Source organism: Crocuta crocuta, unplaced genomic scaffold, assembly GCF_008692635.1.
Source record: "Crocuta crocuta isolate KB4526 unplaced genomic scaffold, BGI_CrCroc_1.0 scaffold299, whole genome shotgun sequence".
Classification (NCBI taxonomy): Eukaryota; Metazoa; Chordata; class Mammalia; order Carnivora; family Hyaenidae; genus Crocuta; species Crocuta crocuta.
In genome coordinates this window covers 10453709-10466274 of record NW_027532747.1, presented here as the reverse complement: position 1 = coordinate 10466274, position 12566 = coordinate 10453709, and the positions used below count along the sequence as shown (strand labels likewise).

General features: G+C 57.7%; 1 protein-coding gene across 2 annotated transcripts in view; it reads right to left on the bottom strand.

Moving 5' to 3' along the window:
* CCDC88C (coiled-coil and HOOK domain protein 88C) overlaps positions 1-12566 on the bottom strand; it is a 129060-nt gene that overhangs the window by 28684 nt on the left and 87810 nt on the right. For both annotated transcript variants that reach the window (XM_077780868.1, XM_077780869.1), the window contains exons 14-20: positions 9425-9562; positions 7321-8391; positions 5237-5364; positions 3895-4036; positions 2747-2935; positions 1463-1624; positions 54-331 (exon numbers count right to left, since the gene is read on the bottom strand). In XM_077780868.1, the coding sequence (XP_077636994.1) occupies positions 54-331; positions 1463-1624; positions 2747-2935; positions 3895-4036; positions 5237-5364; positions 7321-8391; positions 9425-9562 (2108 nt within the window). The remainder of the gene's footprint in view (positions 1-53; positions 332-1462; positions 1625-2746; positions 2936-3894; positions 4037-5236; positions 5365-7320; positions 8392-9424; positions 9563-12566) is intronic.

The following is a 12566-nucleotide window of genomic DNA, read 5'->3' as shown; positions in this document are numbered from 1 at the left end:
GGGGCACGGGCCCCGGGGGGTGGGGGGGGGGGCGCCCCGACGCCCGCACGCACCTGTCCCGGAGCTCCTTGTGCTCCAGCTCCAGGTTCCGATGCAGCGTCTTCAGGCAGCTGTGCTGGCGGATGAGGGCCTCGTACTCGGTGGACTGGCGCTCATGGAGCGCCGCCAGGTGCTGGTGGTCCTGCAGCAGCGCCTCGTAGGCCGCCGTCAGCCGCTCCTGCTGCTTCTGCAGGTTCTCGTTCTCGCTCTCCTTGGCCGTCTGCTGGTTCTGGAGCAGCGCGTACTGCGCGGTGAGCGCGGCGCTCTGCGAGCTCAGGGTGGAATTCTCCACCTGCCGGGAGGGAGAAGCTTCCGGCTCACCGCGGGCAGGGCCCCGGGGAGCCACACGCCCCGTGTCCCCGCTGGCAGGGACCGCGCCAAGAGCCGGAGGCTGTCACCCAGACAACAGGGACCCTCGGGACAGCCCACACCCGGCCGCTGAGGGCAGTTCCATCTGAACTCGAGAGACGGCTCTGGGAAGAGGCGTCACCAGACTGTCAGGGGGCTCTCGTCCCGCGCCCTCCCCACATGGGACCTTTCGGGGCCAATTATGTCCTTCCTCTGGATAAGCTCGTTGGGCACCCGCTTGGGCTACTTTCACACACCTATTCCCTAGAACAAGTAGAAAACCAGTAACGGTGTAGACTTCCTGACGACCACCACCCAACAACATCCCAGACCATCAGAAAACTGAGGAGGGAGCACTGCCTGACTCCTTCCGGGGCCAGCAAAACCGACGTCCAACCCAGATGAAGACCACCACCACCACCACCACCAAAACCATCAGCCAATAACCAACATCCTATTTTGTTACTTTAATAGAACAAATTCCAACGTCTTTGCCTAACGGTTTCCTGTTTACTGTCCAGACCCATGTTCTGTATTTTCCAAACACTTTTCTCAGAAACGGCATTAACGAACGATTAATTCATTTCCTCGCAACGTATTAACCGCAAATAAAAACCAGTATCTTCAAATACGTGGCAAGGAGCACCAGTGTCGCTAGAAGCTCTCAAAAGCCTGGTGGCCACTCTACACGTCCCTCATGGAGATTACAAATTCACATTAGCTTAACAAAGGCTCTGCCAGGTTTCATAGTAAGTAAACCCGGTTAACTACTATGAACTTGACTTAACTGAGCCTGGAACCTCTTTTCCAAGTCATTCCCAGTAAAAGCTTAAGGAAGAGACTTTAATAGGCCAATCTGCAAGTCTAAGCAGAGCAAGTTTTCTGTCCTGAAGCCACATACTCAGTCACTGGAAACTACTACAAACCCGCATCACCTTCAAAGACCCCGAAGCTGGATGCCGCCGTTTGCAATGGGCCAGCGCAAAGCAGAAGTGAGCCCGCTCTCGCACGCTCGGAGGAGCCCGTGTGGCGAGGCAGGCCTCGCAGTGCGGGCTGTGGCTGTGCCCTCACTCACCTGCAGCGTGGCCGTCTGGGTCTGCAGCGTGGTGTTGTGCTCCTGCAGGAAGGCGCTCTGCTTCTGCAGCGTCAGGATCTGACTGCTGAAGGCCACGTTCTGGGTCTCTAGGTGCTGCAGCTGTTCCTTGAGCAGCTGCTTCTCGGCCTGCAGAGCCGCGTTCTAGGGGACAGGGAAGCACGGGGCCGTCAGACACCAGCTCAGGAGATGCTAACCGGCCACAGGCACTGGGCTTGAAGGAACGTTCGAGAGCTGATGCTTTGGGGACTAAAGCCAGAATCCGCCAGGTGAGAGAAGTAACGTTTCCCTCTTGGAAAAGACAATCAACAGAATTGGGGGGTGAGGGGAGAGGGCTACTTTTTACGGTATGTGCTTTCCAGACAGAAACGCATTTGCGTCATGGCAACGGGGCTTCAGACCTGAGCACTGCGTGCAAGGCAAGCTGGGGTTACAGCTGTGCTATCTTCTCTCTGTAACGCGTCTCTCTGTTTTCTGTTGAACACCCCGCATTTCTGTGAGCTTCTCCCACAGGACAGGGAGTCAAAGCCTGTGGCCACACCTCACCCTACTAGGAGTGACAGCAGGCAGGATAAGGCGGTTTGTGTCCCAGGAGGCTGAGAAAGCCAAGTAAGATATGCCACTAACTGGGCCAGGACACACGGGTTATCTATCTCTTACTAGAACAGGGCACAGGGTTGAATCTCAAACTCGGTCTCCACTTTCTCACTTGTCAAATGATAAAGATCCTCACTACCTACTTCACCAGGTTGTTGGGAGAGTCCGACAACATCGGGCATTAGACATGCATCAGAAACTTCTGTAAAGGGACGGACAGAATTCTGCAGTTTGCCAGGCACGTGGTCTCCACCGCAACCACTCACCTCTGCCATGATGGTGGGAAGACAGCCACACAACACGTAAACAAAGCGCATGTCTGTGGGCTGGCAGGCCACGGTCTGTCAACCCCTGGGGGAGCACTGTGGAAACGGGGCTGGTGAACAAGCTACGGGCCAAGTCTGGTGGGCAGGCAGACAGGGACTCGCCGTGGGAAAATGCGAACGCGCGCCTTTCCACTAGAAAGGCTGACGAGATCACAAATGACAAGGAGCTCACAGGACTTGCCAGGATGACTCAAGAAGTATTCAGCCAGATCTGGGTGAATCTCAACAGATTCTGACATCTCGTGCCCTTTACGGTAACGCCGGCCTATCACCGGGACAATCAACAGGGTGCCCTGGGCGGCTCGCGCTCTCTTGAGCGACTACAGCAGGGCAGCCCACTCACGTTGCGTTCCAGCTCGATGGCCCGGTCCTTCACTCGGAGCAGCTCCATGGTGGCTTCCTTGTGGCTGGGCCCCCAGGGCTCCTGTCCCTGGTGACCAGTGACCAGAGGGTCCACAGGGTGTCTGAAAGAGTTCTCCAAGTGCTTCCCTTCCTGCTGGTTCTGCCTGAGAATCTCACACTCGGTCTTCAGCTGCAGGGTGCGAGCAGGGAAAGCAGACTTGGGGCAGGAAGAGGCTGGCTCAGAGCTCCGAGTTCATGGCTGGAAGGATGGCCCCACAGCAAACCCAACCCCTCACCTGGCTCCAGGGATAAGCCAGACACCCTCCTTCTGCTCTGCGGGGAATGCACACAACCCACCCTGGACTCCCCCTCCTTCCAGACATATCTGCCTCCGTCTCAACTTCAACCACATGACCTTGGCAAGTCTTCTCACTTCCCTGAGCCTCAGCTGTCCACTCCATAAAATGGGGGTGAGCCTGGGAAATACGGACCAGGTGATGTTACAAAGCCCCTTCCAGCTCTAGATTCCTTGCTCAATCATGCAGCCAAGAAACGTGTGAAGGTTTCAGAAAGGAGAGGTGAAGGGCACCTGAGTGGCTCAGCCGGTTAGGCGCCCAACTTCGGCTCAGGCCATGAGCTTCACTGTTCTGGAGCTTGAGCTCCCCATCGGGCTCGCTGCCGTCAGTGCAGAGCCCACTTTGGATCCTGTCTCCCTTTCTCTATGCCCCTCCCCTGCTCATGCTCTCTCACAAAAATAAATCCATTGCTTAAAAAAAGAGAAGGAGAGCTAGAAGAACACATGTGCACTGGGAGGCGGACATCCTGATGAGGGTCCTATGCCCCCACGCCCACCCATCCCACGCAAGGGTGCCCACGAGACTCGTGGTCTCTGCCTGGTCCCGATGTTCACGAGCTCATGTCAGCTTTCCTCAGTGTCCCAGATCTCGCCGAGCAGACTCTGTGCTGCTCTGAATGTGGCCTCCTCTCCTTCCCGGCCTCTGATTCTGTCCAGCCCCGATACAGGATTGGAAGGCAGCCCCCACTCAGAACCCCGCATCTCAGCACATCTGCTCCAGGGAAATGGGCATCCGGGCCAGCCCTCTGCTGCCCCCAGGTGAGGGGCTGGAAAAGGGGGGGGCCGGATCTTACCACCTGGAGCTCATTCTGCAACTGGTGGTTCAGGCTGGCTTTCTCTTCCATCTGAGCTTCTAAGAACACAATCTTTTCTTCTTTCATGGCCAATGTCGTTTTTAACGCTGAGTCATTTCTGTCCTCCAAAATGTTGAGCTTTCTGAAAAATACAAATATACAATTGTACTTATCTGCTTCTTCTACCACAAGCTCCCTGTCTCCCAGCTACCAACACCTGTCTCCTCCACTAAGCGCGTTTCCTCTATTATTCTGCAACAGAACTGTAGGAGCCAAAATCCATCACCCAGAGCCCTCTCGGGGCTCCCCGCAGAAACACACCTGTGACCTCCTCCAATGAACTGTCACTGCTGCAGTCTTACAGGCATAGTCTCAGAGGGAGGTCTTATCACGGCCATTTTACAGATGGGGAAACTCAGTCTCAGAAAGGTTAATTAAGCATGGGGCCCTCTGGTGGCTCAGTTGGTTAAGCAGCTTGACTCTTGACTTTGGGTCAGGTCACGTTCATGAGACTGAGCCCGGCATGGGCTTAGGATTCTCTCTCTGTCCCCTGACCCCCACTCATTCTCTCAAAAATAAACATTAAAAAAAAACCAAACAAGATTAGGCCATTTGCCCAAGATTACAATGCTAGCTAGGTAAGTGGTAGCCTTTTCATCACACCAATAGTCAGTGGGTCACACATCATCCATGCTGTGAATCTCGACAGTTACAAGTTCAGCAAAAGTCCATGGTACTGGATTTCCCTGAACAACGAGATCGTTTTGGAAAGAACTGCAGGCAAAGACTGCAACAGTGAAGTGTTTAAAGATTTAAGGGCTGGGAGGGGGAAAAGAGGAATGAAGGAGTGGAACACAGGATGTGCAGGCAGAGACGCCATTCTGTGGGACACTCCGACGGCAGAGAACAGGTTATTACACAAGGGTCAAAACCCACGGAGTGTCCACCACCCAGAGCGACTCCCATGTACCTTGGGGACTTCGGGTGATGATGGGTTCTCGAGTGCACCACGCTGGTGGGGGATACGGATGACAGGGAGGCTCTGCCTTTTGGGGGAGGGGCAGTGGCACAGAGCATTAACTCTCTGTACCTTCCCCCTAACTTAGCTTTGAGGCTAAAGCTGCTCTAAAAAGTCTCTTAAAAAAAAATTAAGGCGGCTTTCCCCTGGATGAGAGAGTCTCCTTTCACCCCTGCCTGCGAACCTCCAGGGAGACCCTCTGTAAAGGACGCCAGCCCCTCACACAGACTACAGGACAGCAAGCCCCGAGGCGAGCAGAGTGAACCTAGCGCTAGAGCTGGGGGCGTGCCGCGTGGCCCCGGGGAAGGGCAGGGAGGTCCTCACGTGTCGCCATGGCTGTTCTCGTCCTGCAGCAGCAGCTCCTTGTGGAGGCCGACCTTCTCCAGCCCCTGGCTCAGCTTGTCCAGCTCACTCGTCAGCTGCTGGCTCCTGAGCTTCTCCAGCACCAGGTCCTGGCGGGACAGGGAGAAGATGCGCGTGGGGCGGGAGCCCAGCAGGGAGGGCCCGGCCCAGGCCCGAGCAGCCGACTTCCCAAGTCGTGGCTGACTCAGGTGTCCGAAGGCTGAGCAGACGGTTCAAAGGGACAGCCGAACCCCGGGGTGGGGTGGGGGGGGTGTCTTCCAAAGGGAAGGGGCGATGCGCTTTCCCAGCCTCCCAGCACCGAAGGGGACCAGACTCCGTGGCGATACAGGAAGGACGTGCGTTTCTGAAACACCATTTATGTGGACCTTTGAGTAAGGGCTTTGAACTCTAACACGATTACCTTTTCTGGGGAGTAATGGAATTAAATGCTCCTTGCAGAGAATGTGGAACAGAAAAGGGGACAAAAGAGATAAAGACTTGACTTTAAACTCTGGCTGTGGTTTCCTCTGCAAAAGCAGTTTGCTCTGGTTTAGGTGGTTCACTAGGTGTATGTAGGCCTTCGCAGCTCTCCAGAAAGTACTGCTCTCTGCCCAGGGCCACAGCTACTTGGCACGCAAGCTGGCCACCACCAAATCCTCAGGCCTTGGACAGCAGTGTAACAGAGTGGTGCTCGCCAAATGCCCCATCAGCTCATCCTAAACATCCCAGGCACCCGGCAGTGGGGCGAAGCCAGGCGGGCAGCTCTGGCCAGCGAGCCGTGGGGGGACGTGCTGTGGGTGGGTGACCTCCCAGCTGCCTTTCTCCTGCCTTGGCAACCACCTAAGTCCGGTGCTGAGAAGGCAGAGCCATAAATCAAAGCGGCCTGGACTGCTGAGTCACAGCACAGATGACAGGTCCTGGGGAGTCACCTAGACTCTTGTGAGTGACAAGTCAGCCCCCGGAGTGCTGAGCCACTGTGACTCTGGGCTTGACTATTACTGCGGCATAACCTGCCTTCTGCTTCCAGAGACAGGGACTAGGGGTCGTATTAGTGCTTTCTCTCCCCCGTCGCTTCATGATCTTCCTGCACATGGACATGGAGACTTCCTGGTGTTCACCAAATCGATTTCCTTTCCGCCCCCGGCACACGCAGACCACTGAAACACGTTTCCCTGCCTCACCTGCAGCGGGGTGCGGCTGTGTGACAGCGCTCTGCATGGCGGAGTGTGGAGTGCGGTCTAACTCCTCCCTCTCTTCCTTATCTACCTGCCACGGGCAGGGGAGCCAGAAGACTCCACCGTGGGGTGGCCGAGCCACAGGATGGGAGTCACTGCATTTAAGGCTGCCCATGAACAGTCACACTCAACTCCTACCTGCGTGAGACTCAACTCCTGTGTCAGGCCACTCGGATGTTCGGATGTTTAGGTCATTTACTAAAGCAGTTTGTCCCCCCCACCGCAAACACCGAACGAACGCCCAGAGGGCCCGTGCAATGAATAAATACCAAGGAAACTGGAAGACGTATACTTAGCAAGAAACATTAAAACGTTCATACCCTCAGAACCCCTACTTTCGCTTCTAGGAGTATAGTCTGAGAAAACGGATATATGTACGCAAGGGTGTCTGGTGGTATCTAGAATCATGGAAAGAATCAGAAAGCCACCTAAAACGTCCAAAAAATAATTGCAGTAAATCTACAGCATTAAAACCTCGTAGCCATCAGAAATCCACGGCTTCAATCTCACTCACTGTGATGAGAAAAGAAGGCAGAGTTAAGTACACGACAGAAGAGCTTAGGACGCGGGGACGCAGGATGTCAGGTGTGTGTCGGTGCACAGGCACACGGGGGCAGGACGGGAAAGAATCCGCCAGACTGGGAGCAGCGGTCCCCTCTGGGCAGGGAGCCCGGGACAGGCGCTTTCCCTTTGTTCTCCGCACCTGCAGACATCATTCCGTGCAGAATCGGGGGGCGGGGGACACCCAGCCTCACGCCTGGTCTGCCCGGGAGGAGGCGCGCGCCCCCGCCCCCCTCACCACGGGGGAGGGGCCCGCCGGCGCCTGCTCACCTCTCTCAGGGTGGTCAGCGTCCTCGTATGCATGGTGACCTGCTTGGTGAGGTCTCTGTTGTCCCGCTCCAGCTCCTTCAGCTTGCTGGCCGCGTCCCTGCAGCGGGCCAGCTCCCTGTCCAGCGCGCGGCTCTCCCTCTCGGCGGCGGACAGCTTGGCAGTGCTGTCGTCTAAGACCGCCTCCTTGAGCTCGACCTGCTGCCACAGCCGCTTCGCCTCCTTCTCCAGCAGCTTCTTGTCCTTCTCCAGCTGGGCCACCTCCTGCTCCAGCGCCGTCCGGTCCTTCTCGGCCCTCTCCAGCTGCTTGTGCGAGCGCCGCAGGGCCTCCAGGTCGCGCTGCAGCACCTGGTTCTCGGCCTCCAGCTCGCCGAGCTCCTGCTCCAGGGCCTGGCACTTCTGGCTGCTGCTGTCCAGTGTCTGCTGCAGCCGCAGGTTCTCGGCGCTCACGCCCTGGTAGCTGAGCTCCAGGCGCTCGGACTTCTTGCTCAGGGCCTTGAGCAGCTCCACGTTCTTCCTCAGCTCGTCCTTCTCGCGCTCGAGCTCCTGGTTCTCCCTCTCGATCTGGGCCATCTTGGCGCTGGTGAAGCGCATGGCCTCCACCATCCTGCGCAGCTCCAGGTTCTCCTCGTCCAGCTGCCTGTTGTCCCGCTCCAGGCCCTCGAGCTGCAGCGACACGTTCTGCAGGGTGTCCAGCGACTTCCTGAGCTTCCGGTTCTCCAGCGCCAGGCCGCGGCTCTCGCGCTCCAGGGCGTCGACCTTCTCGGTGGCGGTGTTCAGGGAGGCCACCTTCTTGGCCAGCTTCTCGTTGTCCTTCTCCAGCTGGCGCAGCTCCCTCTCCAGCTCCTCCACCCGCTCCACCTTCTCCTTCACTTGCTCGAAGTCCTTGTGCAGCTGCTGCTTCTCGGATTCCAGCCTGCTGAGCCTGCTGCTCGTCTCCGCCACCGTCTGGTGGAGGGCTCTGTTCTCCTTCTCGACGTCCTTCACCCGGGCCTCGCTGCTCACCTGCGACCTCTCCCGGAGCGACCACATCGCCTGGGTAAGGTGATCCTTTTCTTGCTCCAGATCCTTGATCTGTGGAGAAACACAATGTGAACAACACAGAAAGTGGCTGTTGCAAGGGGCAGATTTCAGTGATCTGGGTCCAAACTAGGAGAATAAATTGTAGGCCCCTGAAAGACCACCCAGAGCCGTCCCACGGTTTCCCAGGCCAAGGTCAAAGGCAGTCATTACTTAGTTCAAGCCCAAACACATCCACAGCAGCCACAGCGATTCAGAAACGTAAACCACATCTCTCCCTCTTACTTCAAAGGAACGAAAGGGATTTTTCTGGTACTCTTCATCCTGGGCAGCAGGAAGCCCATGACCTGCTGCCGCCCACCCATGGCCTCCTTGTATGCCACTCTCCCCACTGCACGTGATGTTCCCTCTGCCTTCAACACTCCCCATCCCCCAGCCACTGACCTAGAGCATCTCTGGCCCTTGCTCAGCCTTCAGGCTCAGGGAGAGGGTCAGCTCCGTGACTCGAACATGCTTGGCACCCAGCCAGTCGCTCTGTCTGGGCATCATGACCTTTTCCCTGCCCAGACCTTGGGGATGTGCCACATCTAGGCCTGGCGGAGCAGGGAGAGAAAGCCTGGCTCCCGGCTGGCATCACCGAGCCACCGCACCAGCAATGGGCTGCCCACCCTGGGCTTCTTGTGGCGTGAGCCCCATAAAGGCCAAGGTGTGCCGGGGCCCTCTGTCAGGACACTACAGACATCTACAGCGGGCTCCGTTCTTTGTCCTGTGGGGCTGTCCCGTGCACTGCAGGACACGCGGCAGCATTTCTGGTCTCCGCCCCCAGGCCACGGGCATCTTCACCCTCCTCCTCCAAATCACGACAATCAAAACCAGGACTGCCAAGGTCACCTGGGAGGCAAGAGCGGACCCCTGTTCGGGCACGGTCAGCTAAGAACGGCTGGTCTGAGGCGCAGCTGAGCTGGGTAAGCGGTGGCGCACAGATCTCTCGTCAACTGCAGGAAGTGGCTATGATCCCGGACTCTCCCTCCTGCAGGCAGGGCTCCCCAGGCAGATGAGGAGGAGCAGTCCCCCCGGAGGCACCGACCTGCCTGGCTCGGGCCGCCTTCAGGGACTCCATGTCACTCTGCAGCTGCTCCTTCTCTTTGATCAGCTCCTCACTGAGGGTCTCCAAATCCTGGTTGCTCTGCTTCTCTCTCTCCAGCTGGGTCTGTAGCTTTTCAATCTGTAGAGCCAGAAGAAGACCGAGCCAGTGCAAAAGTCACTTGCACGAAGCAAACGTTTTCAGACAAACCCAAACCCTGCCAGCCTCACAGGACACAGGGCCTCCTCTCAAGGGACAACGTCCAGGTGCTTTTCCGTAGCAACCTCAGCTCTCAGCTCACACCCTGCACTTTCGGCTCAGGGAGGAGGGGAGGGGCCTGGGCATCCACCAGCCGGGCAGCCTCCCTCCCGCCCCACCCCTGCGTCATCTTCACGGCCATGCTCTCAGCCACACCCAGGTCCCTCGCCTCTGTCTCAGGCCTTGTCCACCCTCTTGAGGGACAGACCACACACCCAGCCACCGCTGCTGGACGCCCTGCAGCAACTTCAGACTCGCCCATCTCACTACCCTCTGTTCCACAACAGCCACCTCCGGTGGGGACACTCCTGTTCACCCAGCTGCTCAGACTGGTCTTCTGATGCAGCCTTCCTTTCACTTTCACCCTCCAAGTAAGTTTGTCAGCAAGTCCTCTCGTCTCTACCCATACCCCTCCCCCTCCACATGGCCCCTGGCTGCCCCAGGCCAGACCACATTCCATCTTTTTTTTTTTTTTAAGTTTACTTATTTTTGAGAGAGTGTGAGCATGTGTCCAAGTGGGGCGGGAGAAGGTGGGGGGAGAGGGAGGGAGGGAGGGAGAGAGTAAAAGCAAGAAAATGGAGGAGGATCCCAAGCAGGCTCTGCATGGTCAGCACAGCCCGAGTCAGGGCTCAAACCCACAGACCGTGAGATCATGACCTGAGCTGAAATCAAGAGATGGATGCTCAACCGATGGAGCCACCCAGGCGCTCCTGGACCATATTCCGTCCTGCCTGAACAACCACCCCATCACCTCGTGGGTGCCAAGCTCTGGGCTGGGACCCACCAGCACCCATCCTTCCTAAGCGTGAACTACCTAGCTTGGGGCTTCACACTTTATCATGCCCGGCGCCCGCATTTATCAGCATGGTAAATGCAGATTCTGACTTAGCAGGCTGAGGGCCGGACCTACGACTCGGCTCCCAGACGATGCCCTTGATGCTACTCGCAGCCCGAGGGCTTCGCAGGTGCTGCTGTCCCTCCCTGCCAACCCCGAACTCCTTATCACCAGGGACAGGAGTTGGGAAAAAGGCACTGAGTGATGTCAGAGGGACAGGGGTTCAGAGTCCAGTCCCTTGCTGCTAATGACAGGACCATGATGAGCAAGTCTCTGTAAGTGACACAGGCCAGCAGCGTCCATCTTCACAAGATCTGTCACATTAGGTGCTCAGCACACAGCTGGCCAGTGTCAGTGGACCCTCCCTGAGAGCGTGCGGCCAGTGACAGATGCGGGAACAGGCAGTCATTACGGGTCATCACACGCAGGACGACCTGGGGCCAGAGCAGCTCCGTGATTCGCCAAAGAACTTGCAGTGAGGACACAGCAGCACTAGGACGCACGCCGGGGGGCGACCCCAGACCTGATCCCAGGAGCCGCCACGGGCCTGTGATGCACGCCCCCTGCCTCCCCAGCTCACCCACCGACCTCACTGGGGGCCCGTTACCCTGGCTGCCCCTTCTCTCCTGGACAAAGGCATGTTACTCCAGCCTCCGCATTTCTGATCGTTCTTGCTTCTAGTCTGAAGACATGATGTCCCCACATCCCACCTACCACTGCTGGATGCCCACCGCCATCTTTCTCCCTTTCTAGTTCTTTCTGCCATGGAATCGGAGTCCCTATTCTTACCCATCCCTGACGGACCGCAGGGGCCCTGGGGGATCTCACTGGGCTGAGACGGGAGCTGGCCGTAGCCTGTCAGCCCTCAGAGGGCTTCCCGTCCTTCCTCAAGCACCTGGCTCAAGTTATGGGCTCCCAGAGCACGCGGGTGCCAGGGGCCTTCCCCTCAGCCCCGGGGCTGCACACACCCTCAAAGGATTGCCTTCCCGTCTCTGAAAATAAGGACTCTTTACTTCTTAGCTCAAGGCGTTCAGCTCACAAGGTATCGACACAAAGTCACAGTCACAAGAGAGACGAGAGACGCAGTTTCTACAAGTTCCATGAAAATTTTGTTAGAAGGAAAATATGAACTTCAGGGAACGACAGTCATCTGGAACCGGGGCAAGCTTGCAGCCTGGGCTACGCCCGGGATGTGGGGAGAGCCGGGCTAGCACTGGGGGGCGGGGGGAGGCGCCTCCAGGGCACCGTGTCCTGGCTGGCCCTTACCCCTCTTTGTAGACACCTCCCAGGGCAGCCGCCATGCTATCTGGACCTGTCCCAAGGCTGTGCCCTCCCTGTTCCAGGGGAGTCATTGCTGGGGCTGTGTCCCCTCACCTACTGACCAAGAAATGCCAGCTGGTGCCTGAGACACACTCTGTGGAGAGAAGCAGAGTGAGGTGAACAAGGCTGGGGAAAGGCAATTCCAGAAGAGCTGATGGGCTCATCCCTCCAGTGTTCTGTACGAAGCTGGGGGGCCGGGGAGAGAGAACTACCCATGCTCGGTCAGAACAGGCCCAGCCAGTGCCAGGACAGGCTGAGGAGGGCGGGCAGAAGAGGCGCCCCAGCGGGCAGAAGGACCCCCTCCGCAGGGCTCCTGGCTCTGGACACAGGACGGATCCAGTCTGGGAGCAGTGGCACCTCCCTTTTACCAGGGACGCTGTGCCCAGACAGGCTCCCACGGGCTGTGGCGGGGGGAGGGGCTGCCATCCCCCTGGAGAAATGATCCAGAGAGGAAACAGGAGGGGGGACCCAGAGATGGGAGGTCGAAGTGGGAGAAGCACGGAAATAATGCTGGGCAGGCAGCAGGCAGCGCCAGTGATGTCTGCGCAGAGGCAGGGCCGGGGTGGACCCCAAGGGGAGGGACAAGTGTGAGTGGTCACCTCTGAGGCCAGCTGGGAGCTGGGCCAGCGAGATTATAGCACGGCTTTCCACAGCAGACCCGTGGGGGCCTGTGGAGTTGAAGGTTCTCATCTCTCGAAAGGTCACTTTTTTTTTTTTTTTTTTTTTTTTTTT